The sequence below is a fragment of the Strongylocentrotus purpuratus genome, unplaced genomic scaffold, assembly GCF_000002235.5.
Source record: "Strongylocentrotus purpuratus isolate Spur 01 unplaced genomic scaffold, Spur_5.0 spur5_scaffold_2, whole genome shotgun sequence".
Taxonomy (NCBI): Eukaryota; Metazoa; Echinodermata; class Echinoidea; order Camarodonta; family Strongylocentrotidae; genus Strongylocentrotus; species Strongylocentrotus purpuratus.
Window position 1 is genome coordinate 33,773,943 of NW_022145605.1, and position 26,516 is coordinate 33,800,458.

The following is a 26,516-nucleotide window of genomic DNA, read 5'->3' on the forward strand; positions in this document are numbered from 1 at the left end:
AATTTGTAATTACATTATTAATATTTTAAAACGTAAGTTTTCATTATAAAAAAAATACTAAATCTTGTAATTGAATTTTTAAAAAATCGTTTAAATGATCGAGTCTTAACGAAAAGACCACAAAAAGAGGGAGGAGGCTCTGCTAGCTACTCCAACCATAACCAGAAGTACTTGTTTAATTCATAATTTCAAGATATTTGTGAGTTTTCTTTCGATATGTATATTTTCTACATTTAGTATCCGTACTTATATCCACTTGAAATATTGAATTTCGATGTAGATCTAGCGACTTTTTTTCCCAGCCCATGATTTAGTTTACTCAATTTCTCTCTGTCAACTCGCGAACGCGATAGCGAACACCGCTCAGCTCACACATAGGTGCATTACTATCCTGGCTGTGTATCAACAAAAGCTTTGCTATTGATTCTCAACATTTCAAACACCACTGTACAAAACTAAACTGATTTCACTAAAAATCGGTAATTTAATGACGATTGATGACACCTAAATAGCAGTAAAATATAATTTTTCAACTTTCCGATGTGAAAAAGAATTTAAACAAATTTAAATTGGGAGTCCATTGTCAAACTTGACGACCAGGTAGTATCAGCCGCATCGGCATGATTGTGTGCATCTCTGTGTTGTGAGTGTATTGACTATTCATGTATTCAAATGCTGCCTATTAACACGTAGTGCAGTGCTAGAGGTCAATACGCATTAACATTGACTCTCTATGCTTTGCTGGAGTGGCTCAAGCTCAAGCTCAGTCTCAGAATTCGGAAGTCTTCAGAGTTTGACTGTGTCTGTGACAATTTCGGAAGTGTCGAATTTGGGATGGTAGTTGGTGTAGATCTATGCGTGTCTGAAGTCTGTTGTCTAGATGTTGGGCGTGCACATTCAAGTTCAACTGCAGTTTGCTCCTTTCTTTGCTTACTTTCAAGTTTCAACCATATCAACAGTACTCAGTAGGGCCTAGGCTAGACCGAATTTTCCGTCTCTTTCGTTTGTTAGCCTCTTATTGGGGTAGGGTCGGCTCTCTCTTTAGAGACCGAAACAGACTATCCCGCGAAATGTGTAGGGTTATGTGGCTAAATCAGTACACCAAACTTGCAAAACTTATCCCCGAATTACTCCTTTCACAGGATGCATATCTGATGCATTTTATATTGTAAATTAGGTTGAAACTTAACTACTTCGGTTCCACTTACCAATTTGACTGAAATAATCCGTTTAATGGTCCATTTTTAGGAAATTATGGGTCAAAATCGATATCCATGATAAAATCTTGCAGCGGGCGTTTAAACTCTCGCTGCGCATGACGTCATCTAAATCTCATCCCTTCTAGTCTACGCCGAAGGCAAAATGATTATAACGGAAAACTGTACACGAGCGACGAGTTTGTAATGACATGCACAGTTTTTCCGTTATAATCATTTTGCCTTCGGCGTAGACTAGAAGGGATGAGATTTAGATGACGTCATGCGCAGCGAGAGTTTAAACGCCCGCTGCGAGATTTTTATCATGGATATCGATTTTGACCCATAATTTCCTAAAAATGGACCATTAAACGGATTATTTCAGTCAAATTGGTAAGTGGAACCGAAGTAGTTAAGTTTCAACCTAATTTACAATATAAAATGCATCGGATATGCATCCTGTGAATTTGTGAAAGGAGTAATTCGGGGATAAGTTTTGCAAGTTTGGTGTACTGATTTGCCCACATAACCCTACACATTTCGCGGGATAGTCTGTTTCGGTCTCTAAAGAGAGAGCCGACCCTACCCCAATAAGAGGCTAACGAACGAAAGAGACGGAAAATTCGGTCTAGGCCTAGGCTAGACCAAAAGCTTCAGTCTCTCTAATCGTCGGTTGTTCCACTGAGACTACGTCTAGCTCCACTAGACCTCCGATTATAGAGACTGAAGTTTGTCCTATCGGGACTGTACGGAACCAATGGTTCGGTTCGGTTCGGTAGGACCGCGATGAATGAGATATGCAACAAGCTTTTCACTCTTTACATCCTCATACATGCTGCAATATTACAATAATTAGAGTCTAATTAAAAATGACATATATATAGCTTATTTGACTTACGGTAGCTTGCTTATTTAGATCCTAAATTAATGATTAATCCGAGAAAGTCTCGTAGTCAACTAACTCCGTTGTCAGCCATCTTGGTTCTAGTTGATGGATATTCATTTTTTTCTTTTCGAACGTTCAATAGCTACCGTAGCTACGTACGAGTCATCTTGGCTTGACCATCGAATACCCACAAAACGAGTGCTCTGATTGGCCATTGGCTATGTTTGGTAGGTTGACCCGGAAATATATCGGCCGCCGGGTCATATAGCTCTACAGTGTATGTTCGAGTGCATGAACGTACTGTTTCACAGTTCTGAGATACAAATTGGATAATTCATATAAGTAAGTCCGTAAATTATGCATTTGATATTAAGTTATCAAATTTTAATAACTGTAATTAGGACAAATGACATACCAACCTAATTTACATCTGATTTAGAAATCAGAAAATCGGGGAGAAAATGTCGGGAACGAAAAGATGTTCCACTGTGGCTCTACATTACCTCCACGGTACGAGATCTCTGTAGTACCGTCTGTATATGGGGAATGTCAACAAATGTCAGTTTTATTAAAGAAATAACCCATATCAGACGGTTATTTCTGTCTAGGCCTAGGCCTAGGGCGCCGCGCTGCTCTGAGAATGAGGATCGTCCGCATAAACAAGGATAAATAGCGTCCTAAAAATAAGGATTTTTTTTTCCTCGGCACTCTGTGGGTGTTAGGGTTCCCTATCCGCGCGCTGGCAATGCAAAATTGAAATTACCCCCAGTTCAACGTCTACTTTTAAAGGTTGTCTGTCTTCCCAAGCCAAGGATATATTGTTCATAACGTGAAAGTCTCTGTGTTGCATAAGTGAGAAATAAATCGTGGAGCATCATCCAGGAATTTGTTTTTCGCATCGCCAACGAGCTGATCGATAATATAATTATAAGGTCAAGGATCGTCCACAAAAATGCAGACAATCCTTATTTTTTAGGAAGCGATTTGTCAATGTTTAGAATGGATATATCCTTGTTTCTGTGGACGATCCTTTTTCTCGGACTAGCGCCCCTACTGTTCAATCAAGAGATTTCTAATTAGTGTAAAATTGCATGGGTTGCCGTTGGAACTCTGGAAGTGTCACTAAATTCTCGCTATCGCCAATATTGGCAATTAAAAATGCTTGTTAGTTACGTTCTGGGCTTCAGGCACCATTTCAAATGCACACTGAGATAGTTTGGTGGCTAAGTCACTTCCGATCTATTTGACGTGGCTGGCGCTGTGTGGGCTGCTCATGCCGGCTTTGATTGTGACTTGTTTACTGACAATAATCTGTGAAAGAGTGATCCATCACGATTTTCAAGCAATTATAAGTACCTGTGGCTGTACTGCAAGAGGCGCAGTATGAAACTACACATACATTGTACTTGTACATGCACTCAGTGCTCAGCACGCATGTAAAATCCATTTTCGACAGTGCAGTGATATGTTTTTAAACACATCATAATCGTCATTATACATTAAATTTTGATTTTTACTTCTAGGTTGAGTGAAATCCTATCAAAATGTCGGATTCCAAGTACTTCACCACGACGAAGAAGGGAGAGATCTACGAGCTGAAAGCGGATCTCAACAGCGATAAGAAAGAGAAGAAGAAAGAAGCCGTGAAGAAAGTCATTGCAAGCATGACAGTCGGAAAAGATGTCAGGTGAGCAATCGTCAAGTACAATCGTTCTCCCTTTGGGCATGCTGGGGTTTTTAAGAATTGCTGAATGAAAAAAAAGACAAGGACAGAATTAAACCTTCAGTAGATTATGAAGCCATTGTATATAATTTGAAGTTTTATCCAGACCTCCTGTGAAATAGTTCTGTGGAATATTTCAACCCTGCATTAACATCACATGCACTATTCTTTGTCGAAAGTAAACTGATGACATGAAGTTAACTCACCTGTTATAATTAAGTACAGACTAGCAGCTATATACAGTATGTTTTTTCTTCTTCATGAATCATAGAGTCTTGAAATGTGCCTCTTACGAGGGCGAGGCAATTAGATTTTTCACTGTTCAAATTACAGACCATTGTCTTAATGTACAAACTGGGGTTTGATAAAGATGGAGTAAGTCATTTGCTCTCAAATATGGGACGATGTGTAACAATGTTGCATCCAATTAAGCCGGCTACCACACATTGATTGCATTGTGTGGTGGTGGTATAGTGGTGCATAGATCAATCCCTCTGACTTCTTCCTCTCGTACCCTGGATTCTTCCGGTAGTAGAGGTGCAATGATATGTCAGATACAGAAATGTAATATTAGGATACATGTATGTCTCAACTGAATATCATCCGATTCTTTGATGTACAAACTGAGCATGTGAGGGAATTAAGTACCTTGCCCAAAACAAGTTTTTCATGTCATTGTCAGCTTGAATTTCACTTTGCACATTCAGCTATGTGTTGATATTTATTGTTGAGTTGAGTTGAGTTCTGGTCATGCGACGGCATTGTGAAAGAAACGTTGTGGAATCGATCAGAAAAGGTTGATCATCTAGCATATAAGTATTGGTGTGTACTACAGGGTTCTGGAATCCTCAAAATGACTAAGAAATTTGTATATGGGACTACACGTCACAAACATGTGGCATAAAAATCTATCCCCATTTTTACGATGTTACATGCCACATTTAGAATATTAAGGCATTTGAAGAGCCATCCTTTTCAGGAAACAACTTTTATCTGATGTTTTCCACATGTGCATACAACAATGATAATGCTCACAAACTATTTTTCACCTCTTCCCAGAACTAAACCTCCTCTCTAAGAGGCCATCGTGTAATGTCTTAAAGCAATACCAATTTTTACCTTTATGTTTTTTCCATGTCTGTTGATAGCTCTCTGTTTCCAGATGTGGTGAACTGCATGCAGACTGACAACCTTGAGCTGAAGAAACTGGTCTATCTCTACCTGATGAATTATGCCAAGAGTCAGCCAGACATGGCCATCATGGCTGTCAACACATTTGTTAAGGTATGGGTACAGCAGTGAGGGCATTAGTAAGAACTACCCATACAAGGTACCTTTGGAACTGTCTAACACGCCCAAGGTGATAGCCGAGTGTGTTTGGACTGTTTCGAAGGTGCCGAGTGAGGGTAATTTATTAATGCCTGAACAAAATAATGTGTATTATTTGTTTTATAAGATGATGTTTCATTTGTTTAAAAGAATAATGTTTTAAAACATGATTTTACTATTGACCGGTCATTAGTAAACAAATATTGATTTCTCATGAGGATAATGGCGGGAATTATCCCTCCCAAGGTGGTGTTCATACCGGCCCTTCTATCAACCCGATGCGATCAATTTTATTATGTTTTATAACATGTTTTTAAATATCTTCAATTCAAATACATGTATAAAGTGGAACATTCATATTATTTTGCAGGATTTGGGAGAAGGGTGTTTTTTCATAGTCAGTGAATATTGTCAAAATCATCAACATTTTTATTGATTATTTTTAATTATTATCCTTGTGTTCGTCTAAAGGACTGTGAGGACCCTAACCCTTTGATCCGTGCTCTGGCCGTGCGCACCATGGGCTGCATCCGCGTGGACAAGATCACAGAGTACCTCTGCGAGCCGCTGCGCAAGTGCCTAAAGGACGAGGATCCATACGTGCAGAAGACGGCTGCTGTGTGCGTGGCCAAGCTGTACGACATCAACCCGGTGCTGGTAGAGGATCAGGGATTCATTGATCTGCTGCGTGACCTGCTCACCGCATCCAATCCTATGGTGAGAAATAATAATTATAATAATAATAATAATATTGGATATTTATATAGCGCACATATCCATGCTCAAGGCGCTCCAACTATTAACCCGGCACTGCTAGGCAGCCGATTTCTGCACTCACAGCATTCAAGGAATTCCTTCCTGCCAGTACCCATTTAACACCTGTGTGGAGAGTGGCAAATGTAGATTAATATCTTGCCAAAGGTCATTAGTGCAGTGGGGGACTCGAACCACGGACCTTGTGATCCATAGTCCGACAACTTATCCACTAGACTACAACACGTCTAGTAGATTTTCCAGTGTTATAGGTCAGTTTGTATGACTGATGTCTAACAATTCTACAATAACTCCTCCACAGCTGTTTTTCTCACAAACATTGATTTTCAAAACTAGTTTCAATATTGCCCATGCTCACATATTATCAGTCACATGACCGATTCTTGGAATACTACGAATGCTACCACTTAGGGTCAGCAGTTTTCTAGAGTTTCATTCTGATTTTTTTTTTTTTTTAATTAATCAAAAATATTCATATTATGAAAGTTATGTTTTGTGCTCTAGTTTGTCATTCTTTCGCACTTTAATTTTTCTCTTCTCATTTATATACATATCTTTTGGATTAAAAAAGAAACAAGTTTGCTAATCTGGGTTTTGAAGCAGTTCACTGCAATATGTGTGAACAAGACTTTACTCTCTTAACATCTGTATGGAAAAGATAATATATATTTGTTTTGTTTTTCTCTCTTCTGTATGTTTGTATGCTTTTCGTTTTTGTTTGTTTGTTTCTTATTCACTGCAAGAATGGGACATTTCATTGATTTTTCTCTTTCCATCACACCATAGGTCGTTGCCAATGCAGTGGCTGCTCTGTCTGAGATTAACGATGCCTCACCAACAGGAAGCACTCTCTTTGAACTCAACTCGCAGACCATCAACAAGCTTCTCACTGCCCTCAACGAGTGCACTGAGTGAGTAACTATTTGAATTGAATTGAATTGAATTGGTTTGGTTTATTGCAAAATCACATCAAACAAGCAGCTCGTAGGCTGAAAATGTTCAATTTACAAACAAATAAAAAATATAGAGAGATATATACAAAACTAAAATACATATTGTAATTCAACTGATGCAGAAATTATTTAGCATTGGTAAGATGAAATTGAAAATAAAATTGCAAAACAAAGTCCTCATCTCCCCATGCCAAGTAGTAGGTCTACATCTACTGTAGTTGTAATCATTTTAAAAGCCTGATGCGAAAGTGCACTTAGGCCTGCGAATGGTCAGTGATATTGTAGTTCAGCGATATTGCAGTGGTCTCGTAACTGACAGTGCCACTGCCTTTTGGTAAGGTGGTAATCCTCATGACCTAGAACTTAATTTGGGCTTTGAGTCGTAGGTCCCCGAGTGGATTACATGTAAGCGCATGTATATATCCATAGAGTCTACAATTTACAGGGATGAGATTCCTCTGCTGATTTCAAGATGGGGAAGAAGAAAATAAAAAACTAAACTTGAAGATTATCATTAATTGTAAATCTAGCATTGACCTCACTACCTTAGCAGCATTTTTATATCATCTGAACAATGTTATAGAGTCCCTTTAAGCAAGATGGGGTAACAAATATTGCTCAAATTTAGAATTTAAATGCAAGGAAAACGTGTCCTTTTACGTAAATATATTTTAAAGTTTTCTGTCTAATCCCTGTATCTACTAATACTTATGAAACATTTGATTTTTTGGTCACTGTTTTGTATAGATATGGGAACATTTTATCTTGTAGTGGCACCATCTGTGTACAAGTTATCTTAGAACAGACAGGAAAAGAAGTGATAGTACCCAACATAGCTGCAAGCGATTCATATTTTTCTGACTTTTAAGTAGTGTTATGAACCCTCTATTTCTCTTGTTTTCTGAAGAAGAAAAAAATGTACAAAAGCATGTAAAATACAATATATATCATTTTGGCCTGAGAGATTTCAAATTAAATTTTTGCTATGGATGTCTGCCAGGTATGATCCAATACCATCTGTTCCATAAGTTCTTTTGATTTTTTTTTTAGATGGGGTCAAATCTTCATCTTGGACTCGCTGGCTAACTTTAGCCCCAAGGATGAGAAGGAAGCTCAGAGTATATGTGAACGGGTCACCCCTCGTCTAGCCCATGCCAACGCTGCTGTGGTCCTCTCAGCTGTAAAGGTACGTTCACAGGAAACAGTTCAGTGCAGTCCCTTGGTACTTGGTTGAGTAATCCCTTTGGCAGCTCATTCAGGAAGCTACTGGGTGGTAGGTGAGGGGAGTAACTGCAAGGAGTGCCATGAAGTAGATTTCGGGGTCATGTGGTCAAAGGGCATGGGGCTAATTATAATAGCTTATTAGAATATCATTAGAACAGACGGATGGATTACTTTCAAACTCAGGACATGTATGCTTCATGCGGATCCAATGAACTAATTCGATTTTAGGGTCATAAGGTAAAAGATCAAAGGATCATACATGTATATGGGAAATAGCTTGTAATCACGATATTCTGAGATCCTGTACATGGATTACAACCGAACTTGAATTTGAAAAATTTCTTCCGTTTGGTTTGTAAAATTGCTGTATGACGGAGGCAACACTTTCAACTGCGCGCAGTCGAAGTTTCATCTAGTTCAGGGTACACACTTTGTCTCACTTGGGGTGAAAAAAAAAGTTCCTTTGATTCGTCTGAATTTTTGTTTGTGTGTTGTATACAAGTTACTTGTAAAGTCTGTAAAGTTTCAGGGCTACAAGTGTCAAACTTTTTTTTTTCAAGCATGAAACATATCCTTAATGAAAAAAATAGGGTCAAGTGTCACCTGATGACATTATGCAGAAAGAAAATATTTATTGTTTCTTTGGGTGAATGTGAATGACATAGTTTGATCATTTGATGATATGGAGTCAAAATACAACTCAATTTTTCAAGTGCATAATGGTTTTATTCATGAAAAATTCAGTTTTGCATCTTTTCATACCACAAAATGATGGACTAACAGCATGAAGTTACTGATAAAAAAAAACACAGAGCAGTTTGACCCTTAATTCTGTACTGCACAGCTACACATGGTAAGGGTGCTTTTACATACCAACTTCCAGAATAAAAGGATAGATGGTTCTTGAAATATGTGGCGTCAAAAAATTGTTCGGAGAGGACAATTTTTAGTTCGGAGAGGACATTATTTTTGATATGCAGTTGGAACTGCCTGATGCAATTATGATTCATTATTTCATGGCATAAATGAAACTGGAAATATGTAAGGTTTATTAGAACATATTTTATCCTTGTTAGCACCCATTTTAGATCTGCATATATATCTTCAATCACCTTTCGTAGAAAAATTATCTTCTCCCTCCCTTTAAGACTTACTGGTACTAAAAACTGGATTCACATTGAACTAAATATTTTCAGAAGTTACCTGGACAATACTGTGATTCTATAGTTATAAGTTTTTAGGAATAGTTAACCATACATGTAGTGTTTTGGAGATTTAACAAGCTTTACATTAACATTCGGAGAGGACATTATTTTTTGACATATGATTGGTTTGTGCTCGTAATCTATCTTTCCTTATAAACACAACGATACTATGTGTGTGCAACTTATGTAGAATCTTAGACAGAACTGTTATGTCTCATGAAAATAAGTTTTGGGCATGCCCCTCATATGACTCTACCAACTAAACATCTAGACTGGCAGATTTATATGCCATACAATATACTGTACAATGCCTACAATGTTCTCTACAAACTACAAAGTAGTTTTCTCTTAATGCAACTGAGGACTTACTGAAAGTCCATTGCAATCATTGTATGAGATGAATTCCTGCCTTTTGATGTACACGTACAATAAATCATACGAACGTGTACAAGAGATATATTAATGAATATTTCTTGATGTAATGCCTTTTAACATGACATGGGCGGCTGGGCGCTGCCATTTTCTTTAAAATGTGATGTACCAGGCGGAGTTGTACATTTCTCATGCACCAAGCTTTAATTGAAAGACTTTTTAATTTAATTAAACCTTTACTGTACAATGAGGGTAAATCATAGCCGAGAAGGTAAAATTACATTTGGTGAAAAGTATAATAGGGTACCTAACATCATACATGGGAATGGCCCCTTGAACTAGGATAGCTATATAGACAGAAGAGAACGGAAATGTTGTGAGGAGGGCTTTGTCCAACGTCTGGATGAACTATAGCATGATAGAGATAGTAAGCAAATATTAACCGACTACGAGGGTAATGGTACAAACTATCATCGCCAAGGTGATCTCGGGCTACTATCAACCCGAGCCGCATGGCGAGGGATGATGGTACATGTAGCCCCGAGACCACCGAGGCGATGATATTTTGTATCCATTGCCCGAGTAAAGGAGGCTAACATTTGTTTTATATCCCACATCGGCAAAAAGGTCTATTTAAAGTGAATTTTACATAATTAAAAGAACTGATTCTGCAGACAGTTTAGCTTCGGCTAGATTTTACAAAGCGCAACATGCATACATGTAATAAAGTCGATGCACGCTCATTTGCCACATTGACATTGACATTTCGCGTTACGCTTATTCAATGGGCAAGTGGGGCAGCAGCAAAAAATTATTGTACAAAAGTCCTATCGCAGGGAGATAGTTCTTATCTATCATTGATCATGTGACCTCGTTAAGATCGATCAGATTTCAAGATTCTTAGTATGTGGGATATAAATAGATATACATGTAATAATAGGGTAACAATTGTAACTCACTGATTAAAAAATACTATGATATAGTGGTTGAAAAATCTATTTTATTTATGCGAAACCTTCACCCCAGAACAGTACCAACTTAAGCATGCATTATAATCCAAGATGGCGGCCCGCATGTTTTGCCTCTTCTCTTAGACCAATATTATTAATTTCAAAGTCATGAAAAGGCACTAAATATCAACAAACACGGTCTACAACAACTCCAAATGACAAAATAATCCTAGCTATGCATTTTTTTTAAATAGCATTTGATAGCCAAAACCTTGAAAAATGTTGGCATTAACAAATACAAAAATAAAATAAAAAATAAAAAATTCTGCCGATTTGTTTTCTGATCATTTTTATTGATTCGCGATCAGAAATTATTATCCGATCGCACCTGATCGGCAAACGATTGGCCCCGATCCAATGATCGGTTACAGGCCTACTAAATTCTACGTGTCTCGCTCTTTTCAGGTTGCATCGGCCGTACTTTGGAATAAATTTCCAGAAAATCTTTTAAAAAACTGTGATACTGTTGACAATTTTAAGGCGCGTCTTAAAACATTTCTTTTCAAAAATACTTTCAAATGTTAACGGGAGGAAGTATGTTGAGCATATCTCAGTCTTCTTATGTTACTCTATCCACCTTTCCTTCTTACCCTTTCTTACAGCGCATAGATACATATTGTGATATGCGCTATATAAGTACGGTATATGATTCATGAACTTGATGATATAAATGTAAAGTGGACCAGATTTCACTGCATCTTCACTTGATGTATCAATCTCTTCCACCACAAAATCTCTACCACCAGAAATGTGTATAGACTAGACATAGCATCCCCACACCCGATAGTATAACAGCAACAAATTACCTACTTGTTCTATGTGATAAACCTGAATATGAAGACTCATGATGGAAGTATGTAAATATGTCAAAAAACTACTGTCCTCTCCGAAACCAAAGAGACTTTGTATATAGATGGTAATCATAGTCTCAATTCATCATTGTATAGTTGAATAACAGTACTGATTACATGGAAAGGTATAAACACACACAATAAATGCAATTAAATGGATGGAAAGTCTTAATTCTTCCAGATATACATTACATCATGGAATTATAGGGGGTGAAAGTAGCTTGTGAATGGATAGAATTAAAAAACCTCCCATTAAATAACAGGAAGATGTTAGATTGTAATACCCACCTCAACATGAATTAAAATCAGGCTAGTTTTTGTAAATTCATGCACTTTGTAGACTGTAATTACAGTCATTTATCCATCTACTGATTATGGGTCGGAGAGGACATTTTGTTTGACACCTTCAAAATCAGTGTGAATATTAAACAAAATAAACATTATCTATTGCACATGATAAAACAATGTTAGGTCTACTAATAACATAAGGTGGTTTCAAAATGTGGCTCTTCTTGAAGGAGTGCTGATAAAAATGTCACCTTTTCGGAGAGGACACTTTTTGACCCCGCCCCGACAAACAAATTTGAAACGCGCATTTACCAAAAACTGAGTAAGTGTGGGAAATGTTAATATCATAATTTTGTAGGATATTAGTGACTCTTTTCAAGGAGGAAAAAACAATTCATGGAGTGCAGTCTTACTTAAAATTATTACACTGGTTTCGGAGAGGACATTTTTGACCCCTTTTGCACCTCATTTATGGTGCAAAGTCAAAATTTGTAGATTTGACAAAATCTTACACCCTATTCAGATCTAACATAGACCTGTTGGAAGAGATAATTCTGATAGTTGATAATGTATTTGGGGTACGTATGTCAGATATGCGCATGTTCAAACTTTGCAAAAAATGAAACGAGACAGCGAAAATGTGAAAAAATGGCATATAATTACATATTTTGTAAAGTAGTTGCTTGTTTCAAACAATTTCTTCACTGTTGTAGGTTGATCTAACGGTGCCAAATAGTTGACTAAGGAAGATTTTCCTTTGCTGTTCATTGTTTTTGTTTTAATGGCCATCAAAGTGAGTTTTTCTATTGTGTACCCTGATTGTAAAACAACCCTTTGATTGTTTCATGATAATACTATAATGTAAGTTAATCAGTTTGTAAATTAAATCTGGAAAAAAGATCATAAAGAGAAGTAAATGAATCAAATCATATCACAATCAAATGTATCACACGGTTTATGATGAGTATCCTTTATATTATTCCTTGCTACAGGTTCTGATGAAGTTCATGGAGTTGATGCCACCCTCTGGGGAGTACGTGGTTGCTCTTACCAAGAAGCTTGCCCCGCCCCTAGTCACCCTCCTCTCTGCTGAACCGGAAGTGCAATACGTCGCTCTTAGGAACATCAACCTCATCGTCCAGAAGAGGTAGGGAATTCATATACGGTCAGACCTGTCAAAAGACCTGTCAAAAGACCTGTCAAAAGACCTGTCAAAAGACCTGTCTTCATCAGCTCGAGATTGCCAAATATCCTGCTATTTGAACTATCCTGATCGCAAATTATCCAGTTAATTTGCGTTTTCATCAGCCCGAAGTTGCAATTAGCGGGATATTTGGTCAAGATAATCCTAGTTTGCAAAATATCCCACTATTAGGCAAAATATCCGGCTATTTGTCCAGTGCATTTTCACCAGCCTGAAGACTCACACTTTGCGCAAATGCTGAGCAAAATATCTTGAAACGAGTTTCAAGTTTCAAGGTCAATCTCGAGCTGATGTAGATGCGATTTGTAACTTCAGGATTATTTCCCAAATCAAAAATAACAGGCTATTTGGCAAATTTGAGCTGATGAAGACAGGCCTTTAGTGGTCACCTCCGTGTCAAGGCCACCGGTCTGCAGGAGCCATGAATTCTGTCTCCCTTGAGAAAGAAATATGTTTTGTAGGACCTCGCCAAAAAGGCAACCTATCTACAATGGCTACTTCCTCCATTTTCGTTGCTCCTCCTTAAAAAACAGGTTCGACCTTACTTTACACAGAGTTTACACTCTCTAGGTAGACAATAATCAATATGTGATGTAACGTCTGTTGAGAGCCTGAAGGACATTAACGTGATACTGTCACACAGTTCACACCTTTTTGGTGCTCATGGGGTCATGGTTGATTTCCATTTTGTGTATTCAACAAAAGCGTATGAGAACAAGTTTAAATGCATCCCGTTGAATTGCGTATATGATAATTGACTATGCTCTTTAATGAGATATTGGCGAATTTCAAAGGAAAAAACAAAGAAAAGCAGTTAAATAGTGAATTTGACATCCCATGCATTTAAAAATGTGTACCTTAAGATCCCCATTAAGTGATTAAGTGAAAGATACAAGGGCCCCATATCATAAACAGTTGTAATTTCTTCAAATTAATCACAACTTGATATCAGACAACCTCGTTACAAAACAGATAGGAGTTTGTAAGTTTGCAATATCTGAGAGAGGACTTGCAGTCAGTCCAGATCAATGGTAACTCTCTTTAAACCAAGGCCAAGATTTTAAGGAAAATTATATATTCAAGTGCAAACATATAAGTTGGCGCATTTTGAGTTCACTCCTGTCAATCATTCTCGCCCACCAGACCGGACATCCTGAAAGAGGAGATGAAAGTGTTCTTCGTCAAGTACAATGACCCGATCTACGTCAAGCTGGAGAAGCTGGACATCATGATCCGTCTCGCCTCCCAGAGCAATATCGCGCAGGTCCTGGCCGAGCTCAAGGAGTACGCCACTGAAGTCGATGTGGACTTCGTCCGCAAGTCCGTCCGCGCCATCGGACGTTGCGCCATCAAAGTAGACGTACGTACTTGACCCATTGGCTACTGAATTCTCTTATTCCCATAGGCTTAATAAGCCAGTTCACGGTTGCAGTCTGAGCATGAGCAGATAAAGGTCATTGCAGAACAAATTTTGAAATACACGGAGACGTAATACTGGATGCGTGCTCATGAAAGTTATGTGATCATTATTCATTCATGCACATTCAGTGCACTCCATGATACACAGGTGGAAGTATTCTTTGAAAAGGGGAAAACAAAGGCTATCTATATATCGCTGTAGGAGTGATTATTTCAAAATGTACAAAGTGGGACGTCTTCATGTTTTGAAGATCTGTGGATATTCGGGGTCATTGCAGTAATGTGCTAACCGTGAACTGGTCTATACAGAAACCACCCGCTTCCTATATAGGCAATGGGTTAGAACCGATTCTCATTGCAAGATTTATTTTTAGAAAACAGTTTGAGTATCAGTGTAGTTTGAATATCAGTGAGAAATCTGTTCATGTTATGAATGTTATCAATAATTTTAAGTTTGGGTATAGTTTAGGCCAGGCGTAATAATAATAACAAAAACCTGATGAAAATGTGGAACTTTGTCCGGAAGTTTTCCATGCCATCGGGCATTGAACAAATGCACAAAGTGGGACTTCTCCATGTTTCAAAGATCTTTGTATAAGTGGAGGTCTTTGGTACATGTGCTATCATCAAACTGGTCTATTATATCTGAACCCATCAGACCTTCATATTTTATTCTTTATCTCCTTCCAGGTGTCTGCTGAGCGATGCGTAAGCACACTGCTTGACCTCATCCAGACCAAGGTCAACTATGTCGTCCAGGAGGCCATTGTCGTCATCAAGGATATCTTCCGCAAGTACCCCAACAAGTATGAGAGCATCATCGCTACTCTCTGTGAGAACCTGGACTCTTTGGATGAACCCGAAGCAAGGTATGTCCCAGCAAGAGTGCCCTTTATCAAAATCAAGTGAAATTTAATGGAGCCTAGTCTATAAAAGTCTCGTGTATGGTATTTGGACGTGAGAAATTGATTATGATGGGGTTTCCTGGGCCTGTTGCATAAAACTTACCATTTATAGTAACTTTGCCATCAATGGCAACTACCATATTACTGTAATAGGGCTCAACAGCCAATCAAAATCAAGGTTTCGATGGTAGTAACCATCAATGGTAAGTTTTGTGCAATGGGCCCTGATCAGGCAGTTGATGGAGGATGCAGGGCATTACATGAGACCAGTCAGTCGTAAAAGTGGAGTCCACTGTCGGTGATTGGTAAACAGTGTCAAATTCCCCATGAGAACCCATGCTTGCGTGTCATAAACTTGTCACGCTTTAGAAAAAATAAGGTACATAAATTGGTAATTTTGTTCCTTTGCTTGCCTCTATTCAGAGCTTCCATGATCTGGATCCTCGGTGAGTATGCCGAACGTATCGACAACGCCGAGGAGCTCCTGGAGAGCTTTGTGGAAGGGTTCCACGATGAGAACACCCAAGTACAGCTTCAGCTCCTCACCTCCATCGTCAAGCTCTTCTTGAAGAGGCCTCAGGATACCCAGGAACTCGTCCAGAATGTGCTCAGTCTGGCTACACAGGTTAGTCCTGGTCTTGTTTCATTTGATATAATAATAATAATACTCAGTTTGTATATTGGGCTTATTACAATCACTAAACGCTTCCAAACTTCGAGATTATTACCCTGGCTTTAGCTGTGCTGCCAATACGACGCTCTAGCATTTCAAAGAATTAATTCCTGCCAGGTACCCATTTACATCACCTGGGTTGAGTGTGGCAAATGTAGATCAATGTTCCAAGCAGATACACGGCGAATCCTCATTGTTGTGAATTCTGAATTTTATTGATTTGTGTGTATGTATTATGCAGATATCATTGAGATGGGATGGCCGTAGTCCTAATTCGTTTGAATTGCTGAGTTCCAAGTGGTTACATGGTGAATTGCAATTGTTATGAATTTAATTGATTTGCTTGTATATTCAAGTTTTGATTGTTCCACATTTTACAAAAAATATAGACATACGTCATGTAGTATAAATGGTTTTCAATTCTGAATTCAATGATTCTCAATTCATATAAAAGATTTAGTGAAATGTGAAAACCTATTAAAAAGCAGTGCTTGTATACTATAGGTTCCTGGAAAAATAAGTATTGTAGAAGAAAAAACCGTAGCAGTAGAGACGAAGTAATTTAGAGAGGAGAATTAAAACACAATGGAATATGGAAATTTGTTTACAAAATATAGCATTAGCACCAATACCCAGAATATGTGTATGTACCATTGAGATATCAGTGGGAAGGGATTATACATCTGCTTGAGGTTGCTCTTTTGCTTCTTTGCATTACTTCAAAATACCTTGCTGTTCTTTCCAGGAATGTGATAACCCTGACCTGCGTGACCGTGGCTACATCTACTGGCGTCTGTTGTCGACCGACCCGGCTGCAGCCAAGGACGTGGTGCTCGCTGAGAAGCCTCTCATCTCAGAGGAGACCGATCTCATCGAGCCAACCCTCCTGGACGAACTCATCTGCTACATCGGCAGTCTGGCCTCGGTCTACCACAAGCCACCCAGTGCCTTTGTGGAAGGCCGCACCGCCACCAGGCGGTTCCTCCCCACTCGTGCTCCAGGGTGAGTATAGTACAGTCAACATAGAGTTGCCATGCTCCTTGCGGTGTTGTGAAAATCCCTGCCACGCCATTGATTGATTGATTTTATTTATTCATTTCATATAATAATATTGTTTGCACAATAAAGAATACAGTTGACAAAGTAAGATCAAAATTATAAAATGAAACAGGAACCTACTGGAAAGCATAGCTTGTTTTTGTAGGTTCCCAAGAATAAATATAATATGAACATTATTATCATAAATCATTTTAGTCAGGGATGCCAGTTTTCAGGCAATAGCCTGAATTCAGGCCCTGGCGAGTTATTTTCAGACCATAGTTTAAGCTTTTTTGTGGATAAAATAGCTCATTCTTGGCGATTTTCAGGCACTCTGATTATTTCTAACTGGCATCCCTGATTAACATCCCATGGCAAATTTGCCGCTTTCCACCCAGATGAAGTAAATGGGTACACAGAAAAAAGAAGTTCTTTAAATGCTCGATAGCTCGGCTTAAGCTGGGGTAATGAAAGCAATCAGGAAAAAGTGCTCTATAAATCAACATTCGCATGATTTGCATAGCACATCTCTCTTCCTTCTTTACATTTCTGAATACATGTATGCATGTGTTCATAAAAATATTGTATTTCATCTATCATACTCCTTTCCCTACTTGCAGGAGCTCTGGCTCCGCCTCACCCGAGACTGAAACGGCACCGAGCTCCGCCATCCCAGAGACCACGGTCATACCCCAGCAGCAGCAGCACTCTGGTGGCGACCTGATCGGAGACCTGCTCAGCATCGACCTGGGAGACAGCGGCATGGTGCAGCAGCCACCGCAGCAGCAGCCGAACATGGGTGGTATGGGCATGGGTATGAACATGGGTGCGTTCGGTGGCGCCCCACAACCAGAGACCACCGGTGGTGGTGCTATGGACCTCCTGGGAGACAACATGGAGAGCTTGGTAAGACTTATATAACCACTATGGGGGGTGTTTCACACAGATTTTAAATTGATTTTATCTCTAAGTTGGACTTAAACATTATGGAGAGCCATTTGTAGCCTTGAAATAAAATATATTCAAAAGCAAAAATTAAAGTATTTTAGACTTATTATAAATTCCTCATCAAGAACATGAAATCAACATTGAATGCCTTTTTGAATAACTTTTACAAAATATTTTCAAAGATGCAAATGGCTCTCTATAATTGTTAAGTCCAACTTAGAGATAAGTTCAACTTAGGATCTTTGTGAACCCCCCCCCCCTTGATTAATATAACCACTGCAGGATGGTCCACAAATAAACATACCACCCCACGGCCCCGTAACATAAACTGAAATTGCAATCAATTATGAAATGTTATCTCCAATCTTGCTATAATCATATCTTGCCATGCATTGTATCAAAGTGTTAGATAGAAAATTAATTGTAAGTTACTATTGTGACAAGATGTAAATATGCTCCAGAGAGAAGTCTTGGTACAAGACTACTTGTACACTTTGAGAACCGGGCTGGCCAGAAAATACACACAAAACAGTCAAATGATTTATGTAGACACCCTGTCTGGAACTGTGTCAATTTTTTGAACGGCGTAAATATTCATAATTGAATGACACATGCCTTTAAGACTAAAACAACAACAAACAACGACTTAACATGGCTTCTACAAACTACAAGTTCAGCGTTTAGTTTCGTTATTTCGTGTATTCTTGTACATTTTGTTTAGTAAAGGAGCCTGGTAATACGGACCACGCGTAGAACCGTCATAAAGACCAAAAGTAGGACAGTAATACTAGTTATTTTGTAAAGTTATGACTGATTGAAAGTGTTAAAACTAAGCTGCAGGTTTTAGGAGACACAATGAATTATACCTTTTCGTGTTACAGGACCCAGAACTCCACGATACTCAGTCATGTATGGTACACTGAATGACCTAATACCTTGGACTTTCCCTTCAAGTAAAATAATGAATTGACATTTTAAAATTTGTCTTTCATCACATCTCCTCCTGCCACAGATCATGGGTAACCCCACCCCTACAGCAGCAGCAGCTGGAGCAGCACCACCCCCAGGGGCCGGGGGTGCCAACATGGCTGCTCTCGGGGATATCTTTGGGATGACAAGCGGAACATCAGAGGTCTACACCCCTGCTAAACAGGTAAGTCGTGCATGCCCCTCTGCTACAACCTCCCCCTCCCCTCCCCTAATTTATGCAAGTAAGGGCATAAAATGCACATTTTTACTAATAAATCATATATTATTTATATCTAAGCATTCTTTTTTACTACATATATTCATTATTATTATTATTTGGAATAATAATACCAAAAAAAAATTTGGAAGAGCCAGGTTATTCCTTATGTTATCTCCTGTTTTGATAATTTCTTATGTATTTCATTGTTTTTGCTGTTTTATTTCATTTCTAACTACAATTCAACTATTTTTTACCCCAAAACAAACACCTAAACTTTAAACAAGAGCAAATAAGCAATGTTTTATCTCTTTTTAGGAAAAATGATATTTCAATATGTTTTGTACACAAATCACAAAAATGAGCGATTTTTGGGCTGACATGCAAAGACAAAAGGTTACATGTCTTTGTAACTATTATACGTCCGATTTTCGCAAAAACTGTTTTAAAAGATGCATTAGACTCGAAAGAAAAAAAAGTCATGAAGGAAAACTGTACATCTGCCGCGGTTCCGGAGTAGTCGCTAAATTACTACAGAGAAGGGCAAATTGACCCCCCCCCCCCTCCCCCCGGTTAACATAGGGTTAAAACAGAATATGGTGCCACGTACACTGTGGAATATGTTCTGTATGATATGCTCTAAATCGTCATCATCATCATTTAATGTATCTTTGTTGTTCTTGTAGGCATGGTTACCAGCCAGCAAAGGTAAAGGTTTAGAGATCATGGGTACCTTCAACAGGAAGCAAGGCAAACCTCAGATGAGCATGACATTCCACAACAAAGCCATGCAGCCCATGACGGGATTCGCTGTTCAGTTCAACAAAAATAGGTGGGTAGGAGCCTTCGTACACCACATATTGAGGGGTCAGTGACACAAAGACGGAACTTCATTTTGGCCATTTTGAGAAAAAGTGGTTTATGTGTCACTGAGCTCTTGGGCCTAAAGGAGTTAAGTATGTATGTTTCGCTAGGCATTTACTTCAATGGGGTGTTGGGTGGAGTTAAGTCTGTGTTTCTTGGAAAGCCCACATTTTCTGAACATTTTGTTATCAAATACTCATTTTGGCAAAATATGGAGTTATGCCTTTGTGTCACTGAACCCTCAATATAATCCTTTGATCTGTGTGGTCTTCTTCTTTGTATCAAGTAATCATACTTCCAACCATCCCGCGTTTTGTTACTGTAAAAACGTGAGAACCTTTGAATCAATTTTAACCAAACTTGGATCAAGTAAGTATGAACATACAAGGATGAAACGATTAGACACCAGTGTTTTCCAACTAAACTGAAATTAATAATCCTTTTCCCCTTTTTATGCCTCCGCCACCGAAGGTGGTGCCGGAGGCATCATGTTTTCGGGTTGTCTGTCCGTACGTCCGTACGTCTGTCCCGTTTGACCGTTATCACAATATCTCAAGAACCATTTGAGATTTAAACTTCAAACTTAAGGATAGTATGTATCACCATAGGAAGACGATCTGATTAGATTTTGGAGCACGTATGTCAAAGGTCAAGGGTCACAGAGGTCAACTTATGAAATTCCATACATTGAGATTGTTATCATGATATCTCAAGAACCACTGGAGATTTAAACTTCAAACTTAGTGATAGTGTGTATCACTATAGGAAAACAATCTGATTACATTTTGGAGCACGTAGGTCAAAGGTCAAGAGTCATAGAGGTCAACTTATGAAATTCCATACATTGAGATTGTTATCATGATATCTCAAGAATCACTGGAGATGTAAAAACTTCAAACTTAATGATAGTGTGTATCACCATAGGAAGACAATCTGATTAGATTTTGGAGCACGTAGGTCAAAGGTCAAGGGTCACAGAGGTCAACTTATGAAATTCCATACATTGAGATCGTTATCGCGATATCTCAAGAACCACTGGAGAATTTTCACTTCAAACTTAATGATAGTATGTATCACCATATTATAATATCTCAAGAACCACTGGAGATTTAAACTTCAAACTTAATGATAGTGTGTATCACCATAGGAAGACAATCTGATTAGATTTTGGAGCACGTAGGTCAAAGGTCAAGGGTCACAGAGGTCAACTTATGAAATTCCATACATTGAGATTGTTATCATGATATCTCAAGAACCACTGGAGATTTAAACTCCAAACTTGTTTAAATTGCTCTATGGCGGAGGCATCATTTTCGACTGCACGCAGTCAAAATTCCATCTAGTTCCTCCTGTCTTCCTATAGCTTGGGTTCATCACCCATAGCAGCCCTTACAATCCCTAGCCCTCCAAGTCCTAACCAGTCCATCATTAAGAGTCTACCCCTTAAAGCCCCACTGCACTACTTATAAATACTTGTGCCCTCTATACAGCCAACAATGCCTAAGCGGTACCTGTTGATCCCCCATGATGCCCTTTTTCTTATGTTAATTGAGAGCAGATTTGATGAGATAACCACCTGCCACTTGTCAGTGACCTTGCAGGGAGGTCTAATCCCTCCATGCCAAACTAGTGCAGAGGGGCTATAACAAAAGTGTCTTCCTTTTGTTATTATCTTAATAACCCTTATCTTACTTTTGTGTTCTTTTCCGTAGCTTTGGCCTGCAACCCTTGACAGCCCTGACAATCCCGACCCCCTTGAGTGCAAACCAGTCCATTGATACGTGTCTAGCACTCAACACCAGAGGGGCCATCCAGAGAATGGACCCTCTCATGAACATCCAGGTTGCCGTCAAGAACTGCATCGATGTCTTCTACTTCAGCGCCACCATCCCCATCAACGTCCTCTTCGTCGAAGATGGGCAGATGGGTAAGATCCAGCTCAAATTTGTTGTTTAGGGGGATGTGTTCAAGTATTAAAGGGATCTGATAACTTTGTCTCAGATTCTGAAACAAAATCCTGGATTTAGCTCATGCTGCAATGATAATTATAAACCTTTAGGTCAGTCAAGAACCCATGACTTTTACAAGCCGATCGCCTGTCTGATTATCAAGATATTTACGATTGGAAATTGAAATTTAATTTGTTGTTTTCCTAACAGCTATAATAACACTACAGTCTATTGGGGGAAATGAGTATGGTAAAACCGGTCACTCAAAGATTTTTATCTTTTTAGAGGCACTACATGATCATTTTATTCTCATAATTATCATCATTATCATAATCATCATCCTCACCATTATTATCATCACCACAACCATCATTATCATCATCACTATCATCATCACCACCATTATCATCACCACAACCATCATTATCATCATCAACATCAACCTCATCATCATCGCCATCTTCACTGTCATCATCCTCACCATTATTACCACCATCATCACCACCACCACCATCATCAACATCACTATCATCATCACCACCATTATCATCACCACAACCATCATTATCATCATCATTATCCCCATATATTCCTCACAATCATCATCGTTGTTGTTGTACCTGTATTGAAATATATTCTTTAAAGGGATAAAATTGAAACTTATCTGATTACTCTTTCTTCAGATCGAAAGGTATTCCTAGCCACATGGAAGGACATTCCTCCCAGCAACGAGGTTCAGGCTCAAATCACCAACTGCAGTATGTCATCAGGTAAGAAATCATCACATCAATCATTTCAATTGTTGCTTGTAATTAATTTCCAATAAATGATCGAATGATTAAAGGCAATCATCATTATAAATATTTTGAAAATCATTTGTAGTTATTTACAAATTCCCAGTAGATTTGATATGGTATTTAATAAGGTAGTCATGTCGTAGACCCTGACTCAACCAAACTTGCACATGTGATATAACCCAGCAAAAGCTGGACAAGGGTATTTTGGGGGACTACAGGACAACCTTGAATTGCTCTTATGACTTGTAATCATGGGCATAGATCTGTAATTGATACCTATTTTTCATGGAAGGATGATCTATTCAGTCATCCCCCCCCCCCTGAACAATAGGTAATAAGTAAGGATCGAGGCCCATGCTTGTAATTGCCCCATCTAATGTCCACCATTATTTATTTATCCCTTGACAGACCAAGCAACCAACAGACTACAGCAGAATAATATCTTCACAGTGGCCAAGCGGACAGTGGATGGTCAAGATATGCTCTACCAATCACTCAAGCTGACCAATGGAATCTGGGTCCTCGCAGAGCTTAAAGTTGTTCCAGGCAACCCCACAATCCAGGTAAGTTTTTCTCATGAATAGGAATTTTAATTTTTGTATTTTCGGTCGACAAAGGGGTGTGTAGGGTTGTATATATTTTTATGCCTCTGTTACATGTAGCCGGAGGCATAATGTTTTTGGGTTGTCCGTCCATACGTCCCGTTCTCGTCATTGCGTTATCTCAAGAACCGATTGATGGATTCCTGCCAAACTTAGGTCATGTATGTACCTTGCAGAGCCAATGAATTGATTAGATTGTGGGGTCACAAGGTCAAAGGTCACAGTTCTCATTATGTATGCAAAAATAGCTTATGATCGCATTATTATTAGAATTGTTGGACAGATTACCATCAAACTCAAGACATGTGTGTATCTTGCTAAGTCAATGAATTGATTAGATTTTGATGTCACAAGGTCAAAGATCTAAATTAGGATTATCTTCCAAATGCCATTGGAATTAACCTTTTCATTTTTTGGCCTGCAAATGGGACATAGTACCGTTATCATAAGTCTTGCAAATGAAACTCCTTGTATTCCATCTCTCTCTCCTTTGCAGCTCTCACTCAAGACACGAGCCATGGACGTGGTGCAGGACATCCAGAAAGCATACACTGAAATCATGCAGAACTAGCTAGTCATCTGAAACAAATCTCTTATCAAAGTCCCCTTGTCAACCATTTATCAACAGTCTGTTCAGTGTTATGTTGAAGTACTTTGTAGCATCTTAGTCATATCAAATTTAAAGGTAACGGTACAGCTGTGAGCAACCACTTGGAGCCATGCGGTACTCAGCATAGGTTTAACTTTAAAATTATTGTCGTTGTTATATTGAAGCCCTTATCATTTCCTAGCATCTTCAGTGTTATGTTGAAGTACTTTGTAGTATCTCATTAATTCTCATTAATATCAAATTTAAAGGTTACGGTACAACTGTGAGCAAATACCGGAAGCCGTGCAGTACGCAGCATAGGTTTAACTTAAAAGATTATTGTCGTTGTTATATTGAAGTCCTTATCATTTCCTAGCATGTTCAGTGTTATGTTGAAGTACTCTGTAGCATCTCATTCATATCAAATTTAAAGTTTATGGTACAACTGTGAGCAAATACATGTGGTACACAGCATAGGTTTACCTTCAAATGTTTGTTCACGCCACATTATGTCCTAGGTTATTCTTGTGCAGGACAAATCATTGTCGTTATCGCCCTTATCATTTCCTAGCATTTCGATGAGAGCAAAGTTAAAAGTTGTGGTATACATGTAGCTGTGAGCAAATACTTCTTTTGTAGTCAAATGCATAATGTTAGCCTGAAGTGTTTGTTAAGCACATTGGAAATATCGCATGGCTATTCATTGGGTCAAAGATCAGTATCACTTTTTAACCCCCCCCCCCCCCCCCCCTTTTACCTATGAGTAGTGTGGGGAAAACCCGTTTTTCCTGGCTCATAGCAGGAGAAATTGATATATAACAGCTGTCCTTGTTGAAGTATAATAACCTCCTCTCATGAATACTCAACAGAAGTACAGACTTACTGTAAAAGTCTGTATTATCTATGATTGTCACCCAGTCTTATTGATAGAGAATATATTGTTATTATTATTATTTATTCAACCATTCATAAAAAAAAGCACAAATACAATACAGCATGGCAAGAGACAAGTACGTAATAAGAATGAACAAACGCATGCAAAGAGATAAGGGAGCAGCAAGTGGATCAGGGTGCACAAAAGTGAAGTTCATCACTGTTGCCCGGGGGCATGTGCCCCCCCCCCCCCCCCAATACATAACTAACAATTCTATATCAAGTAACTGAGGACTACAGGCAAAGACTAATTCTTACCAGCAGATTTTGTTTATTACATTTATAAATACCCTATTAGATAAAGGTTAATTGCGTCATTTCTGTTAATGGGTTGTCTTATAGCTTGTAAAGTAACGTTACTTGAGCCCCTTGTGTAGTTGCCGCCTGTGTAAACAGGAGTATCCAGTTTCAGGATCTCAGATCATAATTGAGAGCATCTTTAGTCAACAAGTCTGATTATATGTAAAATGAGAACGTAGCAACCCTCTTTTGTGATCTGTGACTTGATTCTGGGAAAGGCCTTGTGTATTCGATCACAGCAGATGACCTCTGAAGAACAAGATTCAGTTACGGACTTGCGGTATGCCCTCTTATTATGCATTTGCATTGGTATTCAAATATTAAACTGTGCTACATGATACACGGTCAGATTTGAAATACAATAAATGATTGTATTTCACCAAACCAAATAGAGGGATCAAAACTAGTTTTTTTTAATCATTTCTACAGTTACAACCCCAGTATGAAGCCTTGCAAGCACATGTAGCGTGTTTTGTTGCTTATCAGTGGTATTTAAGTAATTACTGTATGAAAGGTTCCGTTGATGAATATAGAATATCCAGCAACTTTATCATTCCTTATATGGGCTGGAATTACTTTATTTAGAATATGATAATCTTAAGATTGGCTTTCTGTTGTATGTCACATTTCAAGATCAAATTATGTTGTATGGATTAATCATGAAATGGTCAAAAGAAAAGTATGTAAGCATTGAGATAATAGTCATTAATTAAATATATATATGTACTAATGTACTCCCATTCAACATAATTCATTCTTTATAGTGGTCTTGTTATAAAGTATTGAAGAAGTATTTTTGTTTGTTTGTTTGCTTACTTGTTCTTAACTATATTTTGGTTTACCAGTCATGTGTATCATCTGCCTTTTCTGAGAATTAGGCACTTTTATTTCTAAATCATATGGATTATTGTATATGAGTCCAGTATTCTATTACAAATATAGATAATTCATTGTTACTTTGTACCAACATTTTCAAAATAGCTAGAGAGAGATATAGAGTAGACAAAAAGAAAGACAGAGGGAAAGAGAGAGAGGGAGAGACAGAGAAGGGGTAAGAGAAGAAGAAAGGATTTTAGAGAGTCGTAGTAACAATGTCGACATGTTTTACAAGGCAGAGAGTAATGAGTGCAGGATAGTACCAATAGTACTCAGCATTCAAACATTCATTCATTCAAACCTACAACTTGGGCAAGTTAGATACTGTAGACACGTTAATAGGAAAATGATTAACGCTCTGTCAGCTGTGGTATCTGGATATTTACTTAGCACAAATGGGAGGAAGTATGGGGTCAAATGTT

The 26,516-nt window shown here is 38.4% G+C and overlaps 1 protein-coding gene across 1 annotated transcript; it reads left to right on the forward strand.

Annotated features, from left to right (window-relative positions):
* The first annotated feature begins 91 nt into the window (after positions 1-91).
* Positions 92-26,011, forward strand: LOC767501 (AP-1 complex subunit beta-1). The gene is made up of 18 exons (XM_030992254.1): positions 92-199; positions 3,606-3,769; positions 4,954-5,089; positions 5,606-5,851; positions 6,695-6,819; positions 7,912-8,047; positions 12,804-12,958; positions 14,159-14,375; positions 15,125-15,303; positions 15,763-15,964; positions 16,758-17,014; positions 17,671-17,956; positions 19,011-19,151; positions 19,871-20,016; positions 21,761-21,975; positions 22,681-22,767; positions 23,203-23,357; positions 23,893-26,011. The coding sequence occupies exons 2-18, from the start codon at positions 3,627-3,629 to the stop codon at positions 23,965-23,967; spliced, it is 2,901 nt and encodes a 966-aa protein (XP_030848114.1). The 5' UTR covers positions 92-199; positions 3,606-3,626; the 3' UTR covers positions 23,968-26,011.
* Positions 26,012-26,516: the final 505 nt, after the last annotated feature.

What these genes read in the sequence shown, in the direction of transcription:
- LOC767501 (XM_030992254.1), top strand. Translation starts at nt 3,627, where the DNA reads ATGTCGGATTCCAAGTACTTCACCACGACGAAGAAGGGAGAGATCTAC. An exon ending in GTTCAGTTCAACAAAAATAG is followed by an intron (nt 20,017 to 21,760) that starts GTGGGTAGGAGC and finishes TCTTTTCCGTAG; the next exon opens with CTTTGGCCTGCAACCCTTGA. An exon ending in CGTCGAAGATGGGCAGATGG is followed by an intron (nt 21,976 to 22,680) that starts GTAAGATCCAGC and finishes CTCTTTCTTCAG; the next exon opens with ATCGAAAGGTATTCCTAGCC.